This window comes from Malurus melanocephalus, unplaced genomic scaffold (genome assembly GCF_030028575.1).
Source record: "Malurus melanocephalus ecotype Western Australia unplaced genomic scaffold, MMel_1.1 scaffold_423, whole genome shotgun sequence".
NCBI classification, from domain to species: domain Eukaryota; kingdom Metazoa; phylum Chordata; class Aves; order Passeriformes; family Maluridae; genus Malurus; species Malurus melanocephalus.
The window spans coordinates 374881-397779 of NW_026623655.1; the positions used below are offsets into that span (position 1 = coordinate 374881).

At 42.4% G+C, this 22899-nt stretch overlaps 1 protein-coding gene across 2 annotated transcripts; it reads left to right on the forward strand.

Moving 5' to 3' along the window:
- The first annotated feature begins 580 nt into the window (after nucleotides 1–580).
- BDNF (brain derived neurotrophic factor) lies at nucleotides 581–21882 on the forward strand. Of its 2 annotated transcripts, none has more exons than XM_057379779.1 (2): nucleotides 581–821; nucleotides 17979–21882. In XM_057379779.1, the coding sequence occupies exon 2, from the start codon at nucleotides 18000–18002 to the stop codon at nucleotides 18738–18740; it is 741 nt and encodes a 246-aa protein (XP_057235762.1). In that variant the 5' UTR covers nucleotides 581–821; nucleotides 17979–17999; the 3' UTR covers nucleotides 18741–21882. The 2 variants fall into 2 exon arrangements, with proteins under 2 accessions (XP_057235762.1, XP_057235761.1); XM_057379778.1 differs by lacking the exon at nucleotides 581–821 and adding an exon at nucleotides 1361–1499.
- The last annotated feature ends 1017 nt before the right edge of the window (nucleotides 21883–22899 follow it).

The following is a 22899-nucleotide window of genomic DNA, read 5'->3' on the forward strand; positions in this document are numbered from 1 at the left end:
CATCGGGCGGCCGGGCGGAGCCGGGAAGGGCGTTTCGCTGAGATCCCCGGGCTCCGCTGCCGCCCCTGTCTCCGCCGGCGGGCACTGATGCCACGGGCTACCCCGCTACCGATCCCGGTGCCGGTCCCGTCCCGGTCCCGGGCGGGGCAGAACCTCCTCGGGACCGCTGGGACTGAGCTGTGGCTGCGCGCCTGCAGAAAGTCACCGGGTGTAACGTTACCTGGGGCGCTTCATTAATAAGCAATGCGTGTTATTATCTTGATTGCATTCTTAATAGGCGAACTACGGAGAGGTCAGCGCGGGAGCGATATTTAAATGGATCGGGCTTGCTTAATACCCGGCGGAGTAAACCAATATCCCGCGCCGCGGGCGGACCGGCACCCCCCCTCTGCCCCGCTCCCCGCTCCGCGCTCCGGGAGCAGAGCAGAGCAGAGCAGAGCGGAGGGGAACGGAGCGGAGGGGAACGGAGCGGAGCGGGGCCGGGCGGGCGGGGCGGGGGCGGTGGCGGTGGCGGGGCCGGGAGGCGGTGCGGAGGCTCTAAGCGGGGCAGCGCGGTGCCTACGGCCGCCGCAGCCGCTGGCCCGGGGGCGAAGCCGCTCGGCGAGGAGAAGGCGGTGGGGCTGGGCCGGGAGGCTCCGGTTGGGCGGCGGGAGTGGGGGATCCGGCTCCGCTGCCCTCCCGCCCCTCATAAAGCTTTGATGAGACACTTGAGACGCCGCCTGTGTTGTCGAGGCGGCGGGAGGCGGCCGGTGGGACTGGGCGCCCGGGAGAGGATGTGACTTCCCGGAGGGRACCCGGACAGGCTTTGTGTGGACGACAAGGTACGCGGCGCCCCGCCGGGAAACTTGAGGGGCCGGGGGTAGGGGCTGAACGGGCGGGCGCCGGCCGGCGAGAGGCGTCGGGGAGCGGTGAGGGCGGGGGAGGGCCGGGACRGCCCCGCGCCCCTTTGTTCCCGCACCTGTCGGTCCGGCCGGTGCCCGGCGGAGCTTTGGTCGGGGCAGGCGGGAGCTGAAGGGCTCTCCCGGCGGGGCGAGGGGGAGCGGAGCGCGGGAGCCGGCGGCGCTTTCCCCGACGGCGGCGGCGGCGGCGGGGCCCGGCCGTGAGGGGAGGCGGCCGTGAGGGGAGAGGCGGCCGTGGGGCCCGGCCGTGAGGCGGAGGAGCCGGGCTGTGGGGAGGGAGGGAGGGCCGGGGTGCCGTCAGGGAGGGGCGCGATGCACTTGTTGAAGCTGGACCGTCGCTGGAATGTGAAGCATGCCGGGCACCCTCACCGGGATCCGGTGCCATGGGCGCCTTCTCCTCTGCCTGTCCCGCCGTCCGGGTGCCGGGTGCCGCCGGGAGGGAAGGGAAGGGAAGGCGGCGCTCACGGGGAGCCCGGCGGCTTGAGCGGCTGAAGGTGTCGGTGCTCGGCAAAGAGCAGCGCCTGGCCTCTACCCACCGGCTGTGGATTCCTGTTGGGGGGTCAAACACGCCTTCACCCAGAAAGGAACTGGGGTTAAATGGTAAATTTGTTTGGCACGGGTTTAATGAATACTTTGGAAACCTCGTGCTGTCCCACAGATTTTTATTTTTTTTTTTTTTTCCGTAGGTTTAAAAGCATGAGGTGTTACAGCTGTGGGCCACGCTTGCTTTGCTTGGTTGTTTTTAAGAGGTGCTGTTAGTTTGTACATTCCAGTTAAGATATGTCCTTTTCCTCTCAGTTTATTGTAGTTTGCTGTTCTGAGGTTATGCAAGATCGATAGTCATTACTTATTTATGTTTCTAGTAACACAGTTCTAATGAATGCAAAGAATCTATCCTGGCAATACATTTTTCTTCAGCCAGTATTTCTGTAATCTTTAATTCATGGTGATAAATAGATAAAATGAATTTCCTCGGTTGTCTGCAGATATGAGGAGAGGGCTGGATAATGAGCCACCTGCTTGTGGGCAGGAGGAACTTTCACATCACCGAGTTTGACTGGCGTTTTGGTGACAAAAGTGAAGAGTTTGCTCTGTTTGCCCATGRGTGGCTGTCCTGAGTAAGATCKTCATATAGTCTGCTCTTTGGTGTTRGGTAGTGCATTTATGAAAATCAAAGGCTCTGCTTATAAAGCTGGATTGCTGTTTGCGAGCCCTCAAAGTGAAAATTTACCCCAGAGTTGGTGTGGGTATTGAAGAACGTAAKCAGAGGGGATGCTTTTGGCTCCATGCAAGCTGCGAATGCTGCAGTTTGGCATGTGAGAGGAGGTAGCAGCTGTCAGGGGGATGCTGCGGCTTCCTGCGTGCGGAGTTCCAGGGCACTGCCTGTGTAAACACACCGGGGGAAGCGCAGAAGACAGTGATGTTCTGCAGGAATGAGTGCCGTCCCTCACCTGGGTTCTCAGGGTAAAGCAGCGACTCTGTTCCGACTCTAAAATATCTATTTTCTGCTGTAGTACTACCACTTAATGTTCAGCTTCACTGAACCTTGTCTGGGAAAACCCATTTGTAAGCAGTGTGCCTTCTGTTCGTGTTGCAATTGCTCTCTGCTTTCCGGAACTGCAGGGTAGATCCTGTTGTTATATGGCTGTGAAATCGGGGTAAATCAGGTCAGAAAGATGAAGAACATTTTATCTGAATAATCCAGGTATAATGGTGGGGGAAGATGGGAAAGGACTTTTATCTTGGAGGGAGTAACACTCTTTTCTGTTTAGTCTAACTTCAAGCAGCATGCTTTTAAGCACAGAGGCATTATGTTGTAACAGTAGTGCTAGGGAAGTACTGCAATATGCTGGAATACTATGAAATGTAGTGCACAGACTCAAAGGTTTTTAAACACTCGTTAGCATGTGAAAAAAAAATGCAGGGGAAAATAAGGTTCCGTGCTTTCACTTAAAAGCTTTGTGTACATGACAGTGCTGAGCTGAAAGTGGCTGCACTTAAAAGTCCTTGCAGTAGCTGTAGCACTTTGAGCAACTCTCTACTCTGCTGTTGCTGTAAGGAAAACACAAGAAGCTGCACTTTCTACTCAGATAATAATTCTCTGAGGGAGTGCAGGTATAAAAGCAGGTCATGAGAAATGTGGAAGCAGAAAACCCTCTCAACCCTTCTGTGGGTAAGCACTACATGAAGAGGAGAAACTTGTGTAGTATGTGTGGTCCTGCTAAAAAAAAAAAAAAAAGGTATTTTTCAAACCTGCCTTCCTGGTTTGTATAAAAAGCTGAAAAGTTGTTCTGAGAATGTGCCCTGTGCTTACACTAGAAATCTCACATTAGGCATTGTGTGAGTTGTTGGAGGCTCCACTAGAAAAGGATATGTGCTTTTAATAGGTTAATTGCTAACTTGTCTTGACCTGTTTTCAAGCATATGTTGTGAGCACTTGGTTTCTCCTAAATAGCTGAAATGCTGCTTAATTGGGAAACTCTCAATCATTTCTTAGATCAGTTCATGCACTGGCATTCTTGGTAGTGCTTAGTTGTAAACACTCTTTAAAAGGAAGCTTTTAAAGGCACTGAAGCTAAGCTATTTTTGTGTGTTCCTGAAATGGAAGTATTAACCAATAACTACTGCCTTCAGTTCCAGCTGGGAAGGTGCTCTACCAACTCTTGTATGCTGTGATACACCATTAGGAAGCAGCACAGGTGTGTACTGAGTCAAGTGCCTGAGACATGAGTTGGGATGGGGCTGGTGGGCTGTGTCCACTGTCTGTCAGCTCACAAATCTTACTGTTTTCTTTGCTTTGCTTATTCAGGCTTCTCTTTGACTGCAGGTTCTTTGAGGCAGAGACAGTCTTGCCTGTGTTCRCTTTCTGGTACCCAGTAAGAACTCATCAATGCTCTTGTAGTAGAAACAATAARTAACAGATTTTGGTACGCAGTGCGTACAGGCAACTCTGCCATAGTACCTTAAACTTGCATGTTATCAATTCGAAGTGCCAAGCAGTCCAGTGAGGAGCACTSTTTGCAGGAGTTGGTCATGCTAAGGAAGGCAAACAGTCTCATGTGTAAAGTGTAGGTGATCTGTAAGGTCAGGCTCAGCCTTTCCTTCTTCTCAACATTCAGGACCTAATTATCAGACAACTGTTCAACTGCTATATCCAACAGCAACAATGAACGTGAAAGAGTCTGAAATGCTAGAAATGCCATGGACTTGACTGACCAGGCAATACTCTTGCCAAAAAAAAAATAAAAAAAAACCAACCTCAACTCAGGTACAACGTTTACCCTTTATAACTAGTGAACCGAGGGTTGGCTGGGATGATACTGACTGATGTGATTGTAATTCTTAGTAACACTTACACTAGTAGTAGCAGAATGTCCCATTGGAGCATCATTTAGGTATCATGAATGGATACAGCTCTCTAAAGATGAGTACCGTGCACAACCAGAGGAAACAAAAGGAAACTTCMTTTAGTGATTTTTCATGCCCTGCTGACAGCTGCCATAAGGCTGTAGAGCAGTTGTATACTTTCCTTGGTAAGAATATTGTATTTTTCAGAGAAGTCATTTTCTGAAACCAGTTAATTAGGACAGTTATTTCTGGCCGTGGCATTTGTAGAGAACAGAAGGCATGATTGTTCTTATATTTGTTTCTCTGAGTCCTTTGATCGACTAGAAGCTCTCAATGCTTTACGCTATAAWTTACCTCAATCCTTTGGCAGTTCATTTCTTTTCTTGTGTACTTGGTTAGGAAAATGCAGAAATCCTTGTGACTCAGCTACAGACTACTATAAATTATGAAGAAATGGGGGAGGGGGTCACATTTCACGTTAGGAAAGGCAATTCTAGGAGGATGGAAGGATACTGGTTGCTAAATTTGAGATAAGCATCTTACAGTATCTCAAAATCTGAGCAGCTACTGCCACCTAGAGATGCACGAACCACATAGGCTGCTCAGGCTGTTTCTTATTAGGGAGACTGCACTGTTAAAATTAATTAATCCCAGTCCTTACTCTACAGTATAAATTTAGTGTGTGAGTACAGCTTTTTTTTTTAAATTATTTTTTCCCTGTAATTGATGTGTTACCTGTGTATCCTGTTCTAGTGATGCAGATAAGTAAATTTGATACTGTCTTCCTTGTGTGGCTTAAATAAGTAAACAAAGAAGCATCACTTTCAGCAAATCATTTGCTGACTTAGTTTAAACTACTCTTACAGAAGTATTTGCAAGTCAAATTTATAGAGGTTTGGTACAGCTGTTGCTGAGACTTCGTAGCCATTGTAAAACCTACACCAATGATGTGAAATGTAGAATTAGTCCCTTAAGGATTTGAGTTGCATTGAAGGCAGGTTGTTCCCTATCCCATCATTGAAGTCAACTTGTTAGGGACTGTCCTTTACTATATATTTRGTGGACTAGAAAAATAATTCTGTTTTTTTCCAAATATGTCAGCTCAGCAGCCTTTAGATTGGTTTCACTAGATTCAGAATTTTCTCAAAACAAAAGTGAAGTATCAAAGTTAAGTTGAGTATGTGGGTATTTGTGCAACCTCAGATTTAACAACATGGAATACACTGGTCTGCTCCTTGTTTTGGTATTAGTCTGCTCCTTGTTTTTTTGTTTTGTACATCAACCTGGTATAGCAGTTTTTTCCTCTGCATTTGAGAGAGAAGCACTGTTCCCTATTTAATTTGTGAGGAGCTGATTACAGAGGGAAACAATGAGCCTTTTTTACCTCCTGAATTCATAATTTCATGTTCAGTTATTTCTGTTTGACTCTTAGAGTCACAACATGTTTTGGGGCTTTTATTATAACTGCTAGGTCTCAGCTGTCAAATACCTAGTAGAATAAGAAAACCAACACAACTAAACCTGGASCTGATAACTTCATTTCACAGAGCCCTGAAAATGCAATCCTCTAGTTGACTGCATGTATTGTGTAAYTTTCCAGGTGATGGGTTTTTAAATTTCTTAAGATATTTGAAGTCTGTCAGTGTAAATTATATTGGGATAAGAGCTTAATCCAAAACTTCTGAGGGAACAGAATTTAAATGCCTGTGGTAAACTGAGGAGCTGTGATACAGGGATATTTACCACAAGTCAAGAGGCAACTGTGAACTGCTTATACCATATCAGGGCTCATGAGAATTGTAATACCAARCTAGAGTTTAAAAAACCACCCTTGGCTCACTGGAGTTCTACATCAGCCTCAGCCTTTCCGGTATGTGCACTGAGTTACAAGTAGGCTTTGCATGAATGTAGCGTAGCAAGAGGAGTCTGGAAAAAAATTGAACCAGGCAAAACCTTAAGCAAAATCCTGTTATATGSTCTTTATTAGTTCAGCATGCAAAAGACTCACCCCAGAATCCTGTACTACATGTCTTTTGGAAGTGAGTTAAACCTAATCGTGTGCCAGTTCTAGTGCATGTTGTGCCTTGTCTAATGTGATCTAAACGCTGCTTTCTTTGAACATAACGGCTCCTGTAGAAATGCTGTTTTATCTTGATCAAGAAATTAAAGGTTATGATCTCTGGATTCCTTGGTTTGTTACGCCATTTAYGTTTTAAGCTTGGTGCTGCGTCTAGTATCCATATGGTTTGATTTATCCATCTTTGCACTGGCCCTGGTGCTCTCGTTGAGTGTTCAGTACTTGATACACTGAAAAGAAATGAAATCTAAACTCTATTGAAAGGCTGGGTTAGTAAGTAAATCAACCTCTCCCCTTAGTCACTTCTGTASCACAGAAGTGTATGGACACTTGGGATGAGTGACGGGACTTGTTTTGAAGTATTTCTAGGTAATTGTGCCTGCTGGCTGCCTCCATTAAGGCTTGGATCTTCACTTGCTATTTACATTCCTTCTGAGTTGATAATCCAGTTTGACTGAGCYGTAAATGCCGAGAGAGAAATGCTATTTGATAGAATTTGTACTGAGAGCCAGTGTGAGGGGGAAGTAAAGTCAATAACAAGTTCAAGCTGGCAAGAGTGACTTAACCAGAACCCATGCCAGGAAACTGTGGTGAGCTATGAATGTGCTGCTGAACATCATGACCACCCTTTTAAATGGGTTGTACAAAAACTAGAAATAAACACATCTGAAGTTCTCCRTTTTTGCTTTTCCCGATATAAACACTACTGTTTATGTCAATGTCATGATCTCTTTTTGTTGTTGTCCACTGGTAGACTGGTGAAGAAGGATTGCTTTTATTTTATAGGAGGCAAAGAAGGATGTTTCACATGTYGTTACAGCAGCAGGGTTACTTACTGGAGTGGCATTGGCAAGTTGATGCCAATGAAATGGTGCAAAGAGAATAAGCAGGTGCTTCATAACATCTTCTCACAGACATACAAATTTTTGGACTAGCAAGAGGATGTCTGGAAATTGGTCTTCCCCTTAAAAGCTAATGATTGGCACATTAGTTTAAAACAAGGAATAAAGCTGCCTTCCTTGAAATACACATTTTAAGGCCTTTTCTCTCTTATTTTTGCACTAATGATACATTTCTGCCATCCCCTGTGCAAAACTTTTTTGTCATTGCAACTGCAAAAGTAGGAGGAATGTCACCAGTGAACAAGGATGTTGTAAAAGATAAGTGAGTCAATTCCACATGCCTCCATTAAAAAAAGGCAAAAACAATGTTTAAAAAGAAGTTGGTTRGAAGTCTAAGCCTTCAAAGAAGTCCACCTTTGAGACTGACAAACCTGTAGGAAACACCTTGAATTCCATARGCCTCAAGCATGAAGTCATATCACCTAGTTCTTAATCAGTTCTGTTCMACATGGAAATGGTTGTATATTTTTTCACCTGCTCTGATTCCTGTTACTTTTACAAATCTTACAGATTCCTATGCATGGAAATACTATAAATCATTTCCCCTGCCCTTAGCTAATGGAGGGACAGGTATGCAGTGAGAGCWAGAAAGCACAATAAATAACTTCCATGTCTACTTTAAATGAAACACTTTGGAGCAAATCTTCAGTCACAAAACACCAGCAGACCTGTTAGTATTCAAACTGTGCTCACTAGAAAATGGCTGCAGGGAAACCACTGATACTCTGCATATCTTGTAATTATTCATGTTCAGGTGTATGTCAAAATGTGACCTGTAGTTTTGTTGAGGACAGTCCTGAGCCATTGGTATTTTAACATAAAGATGGATCTGTGGAGATGCCTGGGAAGATGACTGGAACTCAGTCATCTTTTTCATTTTATTGTTTTGATGGTGATGGTGCTGCTCTGTTGGCTTCATCCACTGTAAGCACTGGGTATCCATATTAGAAATAAGCATAGCCTTGCTCTACTCCTTTTTATCCAAATTAAGGATGACCCTTGGTACCTGGAAAACTGCCTGGTTTGTGTTTGTGGAGCTGGTAAATACCTACTTGTACAATAGTACTTCTGTATGGGAATAAGTTTTTCCCAAATTTCTTAGCAARTTTGCTGCGGGTAAAAGCAGCCTCTGGTCTGGATGAGATAGGAACTTGTGTTGCATTTCAAATCAAACTTAGAGGTTTTAATGGAGCAGAATGCTTATATTTTAACACTAGTTCTGTTTTCCTTGTGGCTCTTTGTTACCTAGCRGTTGGAGCCTACAAATTGGAAGCATGAGGCTAAAAGCTGAAGAATGAAAGAAGAAATAAAAAGCCATATGGCAATAGCAGGAGTCCTTGCCACCTCACCTTAGGCTCGTGACAACATGCCCTACATTTAACCTACAGTCAGGAACTAATTAATAACACAGATGGAAGTGAGCTAGCATATGTATTCAAAGTAATACCCCTAAGGTTTTAATCAGCATCTTTCTGTGTTAAACGTCTAAGTTGCCATAGAGAGATTTGAAAAATATGTGAATGATACACATGGTGAAGGCAGCTTTGTACAGTGGCTGMACTGAGGGATTTTGGGCAAGGACTCCACTATTCTCTGGTTCAGCAGCGACTTTGCAGTCTGGAGTAAAATGTTTAAAATATTTGTGGGCTTTAGGCTACCCAGAGGGAAAACAGGGTTTCTGATTGTTTCCTCCTCACCTAAGTATGTTGAGATTCAATTTTTGCAAAGCACTTGAGAGGCTTTGATTTGGACATTTTTTTGTCCAAAAAATGTTGTACAATTRGAGAGTCACAGCAGCTGAAGTACCAGATCTCTTGGCTTTTGCAACCTCTTTTCCTCTCTGTAACTACTGATTATCTTTGGTATGACAGTTTTGATTTTGATATTTGAATAAGATGGTGACTTCTAGCTAGTCTATTATTTTGTGGAGATATTTGAGAGAGGGAGAGCACTGAGATGTTTCCAGCAGACTAACTMTGTAATTTAATGTCTCTTGCTTTAAMTTTCTCTTTCCTCCCCCCACCCCCAGCTATTAGAAGAGAAGCTGTCCTTCCCTGCAGCGTAGTAGGATCTGCTTACGTGAAGGGACAGGTATTGAAGTTTTTCTAGAGAAGTGTTTATTTAATGACTGAAAGCTCATATACAAACCTACCCTTTGGAGCTTAAGGGCTCTTACAGTGAGAACCGTGCTTTACTGGCACTTTCTTCAGTGGGGGGTTGTGCATGAAACAGGACACCCAAGTGAGAAACATTAGGTGGTGTTGGGCTGGATTTTGCATACTTCTCTTTATAGGCATGTCTGGGCTATTTATGTGCTTATGTCAGTGAGGGAAGAGMAGAGCTAGCCTGTGCACCTAGAAAGCTTTTTTTCTTCCTCTTTAAAGTGTGATTATTACCAAATATGCATGTATCCCTGAGGAGTCCTGAGGAAGCTGTTKTGCTGAAACCTGTCACATTTTGTTCTGATACAGCTATTAGCTGTAGTAWAGGTTGTGACCCCATCTGATTTTCTGACCACATAAATACCGGGTCACCTTTACAACTGATAGAAATCTATGAATAGAACACTGTAGATATATACCAGGCAGTGACTGCGGCCGCCAGAATTGGGTCCACTGGAACTTACTGCTTCAAGAAACCTCTATAGTATTTTGTGGAAATAATTTCCCATGTGCCACAATGTATAGTTATATCTGATGGCAAGTATGAAAAGTCAGGAACCRTGTAACTTCATTTCTAGTTAGAGAAGGGAAGGTCTGTGTAATTCTCTGAAATCACAGTGTAACACTCCTTGGTGAAAGAAATTACACCATTATACAGTTGGGAGAAGGTAGGAGTTTGATAAGTTAATTTTCTCTGTAAGACTGAAGGGTTTTTTTTTTTTTTTTCCTATATGTTCCATTAAATGTTTGTAGTTTGAGCAGTACAGCTAATGATGCTTGTTTTCAAACTCTTGTATCTCTGTCAGAAGTACCTCCTTGCCCCTTCTAGTGATTCCCAAACCCTTTCCCTCTGAAGCTTGTGAAATGAAAGCAGAAATGYGGTTTTGTAAGTCCACAAGCCTATACACTGGTGTTTGCCTAAGGATGGAGGAGGAGAGGAGTTGATTTGGGTCAGGCTCAGCAACTGGCGTGGTGGTTACACAGTGTGACCCTGTGTATGCCTCTAGTGAATCTGGTTGAACCTGGCCCTCAAWTTTTTAAAATAGGTTAAGGACAGAGTACCAACCATGGCAAGTGTGAAAGTCTTGTTTCAACACGAAACCACTTAGAAGATGGGGGAAAAAAAGCTGAAAACTATGCTGCTTTGAAATCTGTGGTAAGCTGCGTTGTCATTGTAAAACATCAGTGGTGAAAGAGCACTTCTTGCCAAAGTGTTTTCAATACAGTTACGTTAACATACTGACATAATTTTCCAATAGTGTTATCTCCAAAGATAAAGCTGTTGTCACAGCAAGACACGCAGGGCTGGCTGCCCAGTGAAGTGGATTAGATTCMTAATGAGCGTATCTTTATATCCTTATACAAAGTGCTCATTATTCTGATAACTTTGATTGAGGTGACTTTGCAAACTTACAAATTTCTGCTTCTGCTGTGGTTCTGCTCCCATGTAACTTTGGACTTGAATACTCCCAGAAACTGCTCTGGTACCTCAGTGTAAGCTTTTATCCCTTGCCCTGTCTATGGAAAATATTTCCAGTTGTGCTGACAGCTGGACTGAGCATGTGTCAAGGAAAATCCACACACGAGGGCRGACAGCCAAAAGATGACTGAAACACCACTGGCAAATGCAGGAGTATTGTTAATACCTGTCAGGGCTCTCACAACAGGCATTTCTGGTTTCTGGTTCACGCACATCACAGACTACTGATCTGCTGCATTTCAAGTACTGGCTATGGCTGAAAGTAAAGTATTCTCTTACAGCAGTGCCWTACACAGTCAGGGTCTCAGCAAAGGTAAGAGTCCTGCACCAAACAGGTAYAGCCTTTGCTCTCCTCCCCTCACCCTAGAGAAAGCACTGCCTGCCCAAACTGCTTGTAACTGCACCATCTGACGATTAAGCTTTTTAACCATTTCTTTTCCTTGGCAAACCTTCCTTATGTTCCTGTTGAGCACATGATGCCCCACAGGTTCTAGGAAACTGCTGCTTGCAGCAGGACTCATGCATGCTTGGGATGCTTTACATGCTATTCAGTAGTTTATAGGCACTCTATAGCTTTACATGCTATTCASTAGTTTATAGGCACCCTGTAAGATCCAACCTTAACTGCTGCAGGAGTTCCTGCATCATTCTGGGGCTGCTGGACACATGTCACAGTTCAAGGGATCCAAGTCACACTAGATTGCACGCAACATGATCCATTTTGTTCCTGCTCTGGGCTGCCAATTATCCTTGACTTCAGTGTGAGCTTCATGTGTGTGCTTGGCAGAATAGCTTAGTCCTGTGATGATTCAGTGCAGTGTTTCATACCAAAGAACCATCRTGAAATGGAAGACAAACCACAGATGCTGCTCGAAGGTCTGAGGTTCTACCTTAATGTTCTTCCGTGCACAGGTTGAATTAGCATTTTATAAAGCTCTAGTGGCTGTTGAAGCAAATGATTTCAGAGAACTGTAATTATCTTCCCCCTTGGAGGAACCAGATAGTATCTTGCCATGGAGTAATTATTTAATGGGTTGGTTTTGTGGGTTTCATGTTGCCTAGGGGGTGGTATGTAGCCTATTCTATAGGTGAGCCTTCCTTTCATAGAGATTGCTTTAATGTTACTTCTTGAATGACCACAGTGATGGCATGAACATATCTTGACATATACTCCAAAAAGATTAGTGCTGTTTTCTGAAGTCAGTTTTGAAATTGGAAGTTGCTAATGCACAGGTTTTGGGCTTAGRAGTATCATCCCTGCTATACAGTATTTGTGACAGGGCAAGGAAGTGCAGCATGTTACTCTATCCATTATACTCTGACAAGCAGAAGTAAACCTGTTTCTAGTGCTTTTGTTTGAGGAGGACATTCATTGTATACTTCAAGATTTCAACATGGAATTTTGGCAAAAAATGTTGTGGTGAAGCTTATTGTGTTTGATACCAATGGTGGCACACACACAAGCTCSTTTGGGAGCTAAGTTGCATTTATTTACAATTGGAATGATAACTCCCCATGCAGTTTGAGTGTCCCGAGTGTGGGATGTTGTACAAACATCTGGAAAGGCAGTAAGTGTGTCACTGSTTCAACAATCAGTTCCAGTTGTCAAAGCATAAAAATAGTGCACATCTCTTCTATAGATGTTGTTTCCTTGAAAACCTAAGATCCCATCTGTGACTCTGGCCTGCTATTTCTTCACTTGTGCATATTGTCAAAATGCATCCTTCCTGTTTGTGGCATGGGTAGGCTGGGTCTGAGATCTGTCCGACAGATCCTGCTGGGAACACCTAGCAGTCCTTCCTGCACTTATCCAATTTAAGGATAAGAATGTTTGCAATGAGTCTGCTCTGCACCCATTAAAACAACTGAATTCTCACTTGGATCTTTGAATTGAGCTGGAGTGTCTAAAAAGGCATGAGGAAAGTTCGTAGGAAACTTTGATACATGGCTCTGTGAAAGATCAGGACWGTGATGTCATGGCATTATTATTTTCCCATTATTTTCTTTGGGTTCTTTCTCACCTCTGGTTGTCAGAAGCTGTGATTTTTGTRTGTATTGGGGAGAGAGTCTGATAAAACCTTGGAACTCCACAAAAAATGTCTTGTAGTGCTTTAAACAGATGCATGCTTTTCCAGAACCAATATAGTCATTGTTGGATTTTTCTCTGCTCTCAGGCGCTGTACCACAGACAACATTTAGCAACATAAGAGAAAAGCAAATTTCTCATGCTAAAAGTTGTAATTAAAGTTAACACTGCTTGTAAATTTGCTTGCTGTTTAGCTTGGATTTCAAAATTCTTCATAGTCTCTGCTATCTCTGGCATTAAGACTRAGTAGATTTCATTACCTCAGGGAAAATCAACATGAGAATAAAAATAAAATAGGTTTATTCTTCCTGACGTGAAGCACCAACTTACAAGAATACAAATTGGATGTGGGTGTGCRTGTGTGTGTATTGGGGGGTGGGTGCTTTATTTGCAGTAATAAAAAATAATTATATAGTTTGCTGCATAAATAGCCTCRAGGATAACTAGAGTGTGTCAGACAGCCAGTTATGCATGTGATAAAGGTTAATACTATTTGTTCTCAGTACATTTAGTCTCTGMAAATCATGTGCTGACATGCATCCCATTTTGATATCTGTTCACACACTCTGGTAATGATGCATAAAGCAGATACTCATGCCTGTGGCATTCAGTAGTATTTAGTAAATTGAACTTTTATGTAAAGATCTTAGAAAATGGCAAGGCACAAAAYGAATGTCATCTTGCTGCTAATTTTATCTTCCTCCACACACTCCTTTCTGGAGATTAAAGCATGAATCTATTCACTACTGAAAGTTATTTCAACTTGCATGGCACATATCGGGATGCAGAAAAGCAAGTACGTGTTCACAGCTGTTCCTYGGGTCTCTCTGCTGGAAATACAACCTGCTGAGYTACTAGATTTCTGCTTAAAATAACYRAAAATAATTAAATAAAACAATTAACTSGTGAATCCTCATTAAATACAAATACTGAAATAAATAGTACAGCAAGGTAATTGACTGCATATGWAAACTAGCTGTAGATAATTGACATGCCCTTCATTTACTGAGCCTCCTTCCTGTTAGTGGAGACTACTGCCATAATTATGTGTCCTTACTCGTAATTGTAATTGTATGGACTTTATTGGAGTACGAAGTAGGTCGCATCTTCCTGAGATCTGGTCCATAATGGGTGACCTGTTTTCATCTCTGCAGCTTCGCTGTGCTGCACCAAGGCAGGAAGGATGTTCTTACAGCCATGAGAATGGATGGTGTTCACAAAGGTGGTCTCAAAAGTATTTCTGATAGATGTCTCATGTCCTGAGGGAGTRGTTTAAGGCTTGCTCTCAGGGAGGCTGCCATATATCTGTTATCCAAGTTAGTTGGTGCACAGTGTATTGGACAGCAATTGCGCCAAGACTTCCTCTCCTACAGAAGTCTTTGATCTTTTATGCCCAGAGATGTGGCTGAACAGGAGTACAAATGGGTTTGCAGCCTGTACTTGTTATTCCTAGAAAGTGTAGAGTAGAGACCTGAACCTCCTACATCCGAGGAGGGAGGGAATGAGTGTATTGTAGGACTACAGACCGATGCTGTGACATCAGGGATTTTTATGTGATGTATTTCTGGCTGGTTAATGTTTGGGGTTTACAAGACACTTATTGTAACAGAACAGGCAATATTTTTAATCTTTGCAATATAATAAAGGTTTGGTAGTTGGGAACAGAGAGGAAAAAGACTGGAAGCTGCCATCCAAAATTGTTTCCAATTTCCTTATTGGTGCTACATTGGGATATTAGTCGTGGTTCAGTAAGAAGGAGATGAACCATGCATTCATGTGTCACTTCAACAATAGCTGAAAGGTTGTGTGGTTCTACCCATAAAGTGAGAGATCTTACTCTGCTGTAGCATGTTAAACTAGTTGATTTTGAGCAACTGCTAATACAAATTGCTATGATCTCTCTAAAATAAAGATATTTCCCAGGTGATAAAATATTACTTCCTTGTATTAAATCACTTGGTATAATTTTGCTGCCAAAACAAGGACTGTGTGTAGTGCTCAAGTCACTGTCAAGGCAGAGAGAAGAACCTTTTTACATCCTGTTTCCAGAGTTGAGCTTAGTCTGGGACTCATTTGCAGAGCAGTAGATGTTTGATCTGTGGTTGCTTTCTGGCAGTGTTCCTTGTATCTCTGCTGCTAACGTTTAAKTTGACATACTCTTGTCCTGTTATGAATGGGAGGAAGAGGATTGGCTTTTAAAGCACATATGTTTTCTTGTGTATCATCAGTGTGTTATGTGAGTAATGCCTGTCTGAAAGTTGTTGGTTTTGAGGGTCTAGTTGTACACAATTTCTTGCCATCACAGATAGTTGTGGTGGTTGTGTCATCAGATGGGATGTAAATTGATCAAACCTGACAGCAGTTTCCTTGCTGAATGGAAGGCAGAATTGACTAAGGAAGGTTTAATGTGTTACATAAAGTGCTGTTAGGTCTGGTGACCAACCAGAGCTATTGGTGGAAGATGCTGAGGGCTTATCGAAGTCAATCTGTCCCGCTGTCCTCCGTCATCTTCCTTTTAAGAAAAGTGTCCTTGTGAGTGAAATTACAGAGCCACTCTTCTGTTTTCACATCCATGAGAGGTACACAGCCCAATAACAGCAGTGAAGGATGTGGCCTGGTCCAGTGGTTCTTCTCTCCTTTGTTCACCTGTCTAACTTGAAAAGCACCTCATCACCTCCACCCGGTGTGCTTACCTGATGGATGCAAACTTCTCCCTGTTCTGCACTTGTCTTTGTGCCTCTTGTGCCCTCTCTGTTTTGCTCTGGAAGTTTTGCTACGTGCTGAGAGAGACTCTGTCCTCCAGAGTCAAGAACTGGCTGGGACCTCTGGGCAACTACTTCGATAAAAATAACAGGAAYTTGATTAGGAGCCAGAAGATCTGTTTTCTGTTCGCTGCTCTGGTGGTCACAAAGTGTGATGTGGGTGTTTGGGGTTCTTTTCCTTTTAGGTTTTATATTAAACAATTTTCTGAAGAGACAGTGTATAAATATTATTTTTTGTTCCACTGGCTCTACATTTTTAGCTAGCTGAGCCACCCCTTTTCAAGACAAAAAGAGTTGTCTCTTGTTTGATAGAGGAAGACTAGCAGTCTTTTTCCTTGTTTTGTAAATCACCTCTGTAATGCCTCTTTTCCTCCCCTTTGACRAAGAAATCTGACACTCCCTGTAGAACGTTGTAAAAATGCGAACATGAAAAAACTGCAAAATATTAATGTTCTGCATGGTTAGAGCAAACACTATGTTCCTGTGAGTCACGGATGTCAAGTTTGTTTAATCTTAATAAATCTGTGCCACAACAACACTATTAAACAGGAAGAGAGATGGAGGGATGAAGGAAGARTCAGATTAGAAAGAATTCTTGGCCAAAATCTTGTTTAGTGGGGGCCTGGAGTTGAGGGGGGCATGGACATAAATCCAAACACTTCCCACCCTGCCTTCATTMTGTATTTTAAGACCCATGTTTTGGGCACTGCCTTTCTAGTACCCATTTCATCTTATTTGTATGTTTTATGATAAATTGTCTTTCCATGAAGTCGTAAGAGTACCGGTTTCCCACAGTGTATTTGTAGGAGATAAAGTAAGGCTTTTTACACAGCACCCTGCTGGCAAACAGAAATAGCATTTACTCCAACGAGTGTTGCCAAGTATGAGGTACTTCCGAACGAACTTCAAAAGCTCTGGAACAAGCATTAGCTGCTTTTTCAAAAATGTGAACAATGCCATTGCTTTCTAGCAAACAGAACTGGTGAGAACAGGGATGGGAAGRTGGAAAAATAACAACTGGATGTGATAGATGTTGTAGTAGTGCTTGGGATCAGACAGAAAGCATAGCTCTCTGTCACTGCAGGATTTGGGGGGTTCTTGTAATGGGGCTTGAAATATCTACTCTGCACTTGAGGATGAAACAGTTTTTACCCTGAGGAGACTTAGCAAAGCACTTGGGAAGGAGTTTATATGAGCTCCAAGCTGTTGGGAGTCCTTACAGGAGTGAGTTGTGCTGATTCCCAGCCTGGAGAGGAATTTCCTTACCAGCACTCCTTTCTTGTGCTACCCTTCCACTCTCAGTGAGGACAGAGATGATGAAAGGAGGATATAAGCATCAAAGGATGACTCTTATCATGTGCCAGAATTAGGGGCAGAATAAGATGAACAGGCAAACTGCTGTGTTTCAGTGTGGCATTAGGGCTGGTTGTGCTGGGTTTTGTGAAGGCCTCTGSGCTCTAACTACACTTAAGGAAATGCTTTGCCCACCTGAGAACAGTGGGGGCCCTGGCAAAGCACAGAACAGTGGTTCTGCTGCTGTCACTTCAGGATAACTCTCACCAGCTCTGTAAYCCAGCACGTCCTTTCCGTGCCATTCACATGACGCAAGCTGTCTGTCCAGCTCCAGTTTTGTATACTGTTCCAGGCCATTTTCTCATTCTATATTTATGTATATATACCTTCTACATTTAGATGAGAAATTGACCTCCTGAGACCTCAGAATTATATGGCTTCTTCCTGTGTTTTGAAGATTGCTTTCAAAATACAAGTGCAATTTATCCTGGTGCTGCTCATTTTTTTTGTGGACAGAATGATGAAGTGTTCTTTGCCATAGAGAGATCTTAAAAATCAAATATTTACATTTGCACTTGAAATGGAAGTCTTGCCTTTCACGCCTGTGAAGCTGTCTGTATTGCTGAAATGTTGCATTGCTAAATAGCAGTTCTGCTTTTGCCATTACTCAAAATAGGTGTAATCGGTCTATAAATAWGGAGTCTGCATTGTATCTAATAATTGCTACAGAGAGATTTTTAGCATGTAAGAGCTGAGCTGCTGGCATCAATGTTGCCTGTGCTGTGGCATATGCTTTTTCTGAAACTCTAAATGAAAGAGCACTTTACAAGAGTTTGCTTTATCACTGGTAATGAGTTGCAACTGCATGCAGCACATCTCTGTAGAAAATGCATAGTCTTGTCACAACTTAAGGTGAATTTTAATTGCTCCAAACCTCGTAAGTTAATTTTTTTTTCTTGGTTTTAACAGTTCCACCAAGTGAGAAGAGTGATGACCATCCTTTTCTTTACTATGGTTATCTCATACTTCAGTTGCATGAAAGCTGCCCCAATGAAAGAAGCTAGTCTACGAGGACAAGGCGGCTTGGCTTACCCTGGTCTTCGGACCCACGGGACTCTTGAGAGCCTAAATGGGCCCAGTGCTGGTTCCAGAGGACTGACATCATTGGCAGATACTTTTGAACATGTCATAGAGGAGCTTCTAGACGAGGACCAGGACATCCAGCCCAGTGAGGGAAACAAGGATGCAGACTTGTACACATCCCGAGTCATGCTTAGCAGTCAAGTGCCTTTGGAACCCCCGCTGCTCTTTCTGCTCGAGGAGTACAAAAATTACTTGGATGCTGCAAACATGTCCATGAGAGTCCGGCGCCACTCCGATCCAGCTCGCCGTGGGGAACTGAGCGTGTGTGACAGCACGAGTGAGTGGGTGACAGCAGCAGAGAAAAAGACTGCAGTGGACATGTCCGGGGCGACCGTCACAGTCCTGGAGAAAGTTCCAGTACCCAAAGGCCAACTGAAGCAATACTTCTATGAGACCAAATGCAACCCCAAGGGGTACACAAAGGAGGGCTGCAGGGGCATAGACAAGAGGCACTGGAACTCCCAGTGCCGAACTACCCAGTCTTACGTGAGAGCTCTCACCATGGATAATAAAAAGAGAGTTGGCTGGCGCTTTATAAGGATAGACACTTCTTGTGTATGTACATTAACCATTAAAAGGGGAAGATAGTGGGTTCGTGTTGTATAGATTATATTGAGACAAAATTATCTATTTGTATATATACATAACAGGGTAAATTATTCGGTAAAAAAAAATAATTTTATGGACTGCATGTATGACTGAAGTTTATACAGTACAGTGGTTACACAATCTATTTATTGAACATATCCATGACCTGAAGGGGAGCAAAAGTCATTTGCGCACAAGTTTAAACAAACAAACAAAAAAAAAAAAAAAAAAAAAAAGAAAATCAAGCAAACAAAAAAGTCTGCATTACATTCCTCATTGTGGTTTGTCGCCGTTGCCAAGAATTGAAAATATAAAAAGTTTAAAAAAAAAAGGAATAAAATTGCATGCTGCTTCAATTGTGAATTAATGATAAACTGTCCTCTTTCAGAAAAATAAATTGAACCAAAACATTCTGTTTACATTTTAGACAGTAAGTATCTTTAGTCTGTTAGTATATATGTTTACTGCTTCTAACTTCTGATAGCGTTGAAATTAAAAAAATGTCAAGGTGCTGTTGTCATAGTTTTACTGTTTCTCTTTTACTTTTGAAATCCCATCAGATTGAAAAAGAAAAAAAATCATTACCTTATTCTGAATTAGAAGCAAATTTGTTTTTTGTATGTTGTGAAGGTGTTTGCAATAGCAATCCAACTACTGACAAAAAATAATAAAAAGAGGCAACTGAAAAAGAATGGTGATGTTCCACTTCACATTGTTGAACTTCAGGCTTAAAGACAACACTTACTTAACTGTATGGCAACATGCTTTTTTGGTTGTTGGGGTTTTTTTTTGTTGTTGTTGGGGTTTTTTTGGGTTTTTCTTTTTCAATTTTCAGTCTTTTGAGACATGCATTTGCTTATACCATGTTTGCTTGTGTTTGAGAATTTTTTTTCCCCTTTTCTTCCTCTGGAGGGACATTGGTTGTGATCTTTAAGTATTTCACTTACCATAGAACTGGAGCTTGTCATATAGAGAACATTCTATAGAGTGTTGAGAGCAATGATTTTCATATAATAAAAGACTGTGCTTGGATCAAATGTCTTGGTGAAGCACGGTGAGAGTGTCACTAGAAAAAGGATTTTAAAAAGATAAATGAGGTTGGTTGTGGGACTTTGTAGCTCAGSCAGTTTGGGGGCAAATAACAGTGCTTTGGGTTGACTGAGGCTATCCCAGCTGCAGTGATAACTGAATGCAGTCCTGTGCATTATTTTAGAGAGTGAGATGTGGATGGATGCCCTTCCAAGCTGGTGGCACACTCTGGTGGCATCTCTGCTTGAAGGAGCCCTGGAAACCAGCACTGGAATGAGAYTGAAGGGAGCACTGCCTCTGGCAATTAGCTAGAAAGCAATTAGCATTATGTTTGTGTGGCTCTACCTCTGCTGTCAGACTTATTTCAGGAAACAAATATTGGCACTAAAAAAWCACTCTGGAAGTAAATGAAGAGCAAGTGTTGGAGGAGTTGGCTTAACTTGCTTAGGTTCTGAGAGACGTGTTTAGCTCTKCTTTCAGCCCTCACTGTCCTGAGAGAATGAATTATTGCTCAAAAGGCAATGGGTTGTAAGGCTGAGGCACTTGCACTGGCTACAGTGGGCTGAGAACAGAAGTAGCTCAATTAGTAAGCTCACTGAAGGCTGGTGCTATATTTGTAATTCCTGTAGATGAAGAAAAATAGCTGAACWAATAGGAAAATACTGCAGGATATAATCTGCTTCTGGATGCTGCAGAATCTGTGKTTATTAAAACCTCGGCTGGGCAAAGCTTACTAAAATATTTTGCCCCCAACAGTGCTCTTTGAAGAGCACATTTAACACTGATTTGATGTCATCACTGGTAGAAACCCATCTGGAAGCTAACAAGACACCTTGACATCAATGATTTCTTTTACTTGGGGTAGAAGGGCATCCCTTTCCCGAGGATAACTGGCTGTCAAAGTGCCATGTGCACACTGACTCTGAGATCCACCTGAGCTTCAAACTTCAGCCTTCCCCATCCATTGCTGATGGGCATTTCCCAGACAGAAAAAGAACCAAAAACAAGCCAAAACTTTTCTGAAATTCCCTAAACCTCATCTAAGATATTCTTTGTGCAAATTAAATTGTAGAATCAAAGAACGTTTTGTGTTGGAAGGGACCCTTAAAGATGGTTTATCTCAGGGGCAAGTGCACCTTCCACCAGACCATTTCATTCCCCTGGCGCCAGGACCTGTGTGTGTTTTGTAATTTGCATTTGGGAAATGCAAAATGACTCAGGATTTATTCTCAGCTGTACTCCTAAACTGCAGCAGAGCATTGCTGTAATGTTGGCTCCTCTCAAAACAAGGGTTGGTTGCTTTAAAGGAAAGGATGATGCTGATGTGTGAATTGCAAACAAATCACTTATCTAGACTGCAAAAAAAAAAAGATAGCTAGGGTCTGACAGTAATCTAATTCGGATACAGGAATAAAACTAGTTCAAAGAAACTGAATTTCCAAAAGAGAAGTGTTAATGCATAAATCATGCTAGAAATAAAGTTAACTTGGCTGTATCCTTTACTTATAGATCCTCACCTGGCACAATAAAGGTGTGGCAGGATTAGAACAGCAGGATTRTGGGTTCAGAGGGGTAAAGAACAGCCCAGGTAGGTGGGGTGGACTGAGGGATGGAGCTGGGAACAGCAAAATGTGGTGACAACACCCAGTGATACTCCCCATAGCACACCAATTCCATATTTGCTGTTATAAGATGAAAATGGTGATTAAAACTGGCAATTAAAACAAGCTCTCCTGAGCCTGACCTTACCCATCCACGCTCACGGGCTGGGCAGTTTGAGTTCAAACAGGGATGGAGAGGGGAGGGTTGGTTTTTTTTTCACATCACTAAATCATAAACCCCCGCTGTGGTCTGTTTGTGACAGAAGTATATGATGCATGTCAGCAGGCCTAGTGCTGTGTTAAAGACTCTTGCAACTGTAAGTTCATGTCTGTGGCCTTGTTCTCTTATTATTCACCTTGTGTAACATAAATATTTATTGTATATTTATATAATTTTATGGGTTTTTTTGGGAAAATACTGAAATTGGCATTAAAATTTAAAAGCAACCGCGTCATATTGTAAATATAATTAAGCTATATTTAAGTGTACTGATTAACATAATATATGTTTAACTAGAGTTTTTTATGTTTTTAAATATATTTTCGAAATATATATATATATATATATATAAAAAACTTGGGGTTTTTTGGGGGACCATGTGACTCTTTTCTCTAATTGTAAAACAAACTTGAGTTTTACTATAAAGATGTGTGTTCTTTGTTTTAAAACAATTTTTACTCTATTTTAGCAATAAAATCTCACTCGGAGGGCAGATAGCCCCGTTTCATAGCTGGATAGTTAGCATTGGGAGGGGAGGGATAGCAGGAATTCACATAAAAGTTGGGGATACTTGCAGAATGATCTATTTTCATTTAATTCTAGCWCAAAAGTCCTCGTGAACTAAAAGCCCATGAATGACACAAAAATTATTTTATTAATAATGGATGTGAGGGGGAGGGGGTTACTACCTTTAGTAGCRAAGGGATAAGTGAGACATAGACTCAATAGCTACAGTCATGTACCTGATTTTTAAATGATTTCATTTATATTTCTACCCCCTGCACTGATTTATGACCCTACAGAGTATAGGACTGGAATTCCTTGGATTTAACATCTTGTTAGTATTTCTAAAAGAATATTCTCTCTGCCAAGCCTGKATATTTAATTATCCCATAGCCCTAGAATAATCAATAACTACTCATGATGAGTAGAAAACTTTCATGTAACTTAAGGGCAGGGGTGGAGAGGGAACAAGCACAAGCCCAAACACCAAAAAATCTACAGATTTTTCAAGAGCCCAGCAACATCTGACAAAAACAGAGGAAATGATGCTTCTGCAGGTTGTCATTTATGTTATACACACACGCATGCGCATTGCTTGCTTTATTGGCATCTGTAAATGAGTGAACAGAAGCAGTAACAGGTACTAAAATCTTTGTGTGTGGGTGAACAGAGCTGTGTTTTGACACATTGCACCTGAGCTGCTCCTGGCTGCAGGAGCTGCATCTGCTGGGACCCTGCCTCCTCCCTGAGGTAGGACACAGGAGCTGCTTCAGCTTATTCAATAGATGTTCATTTTGTGACATGG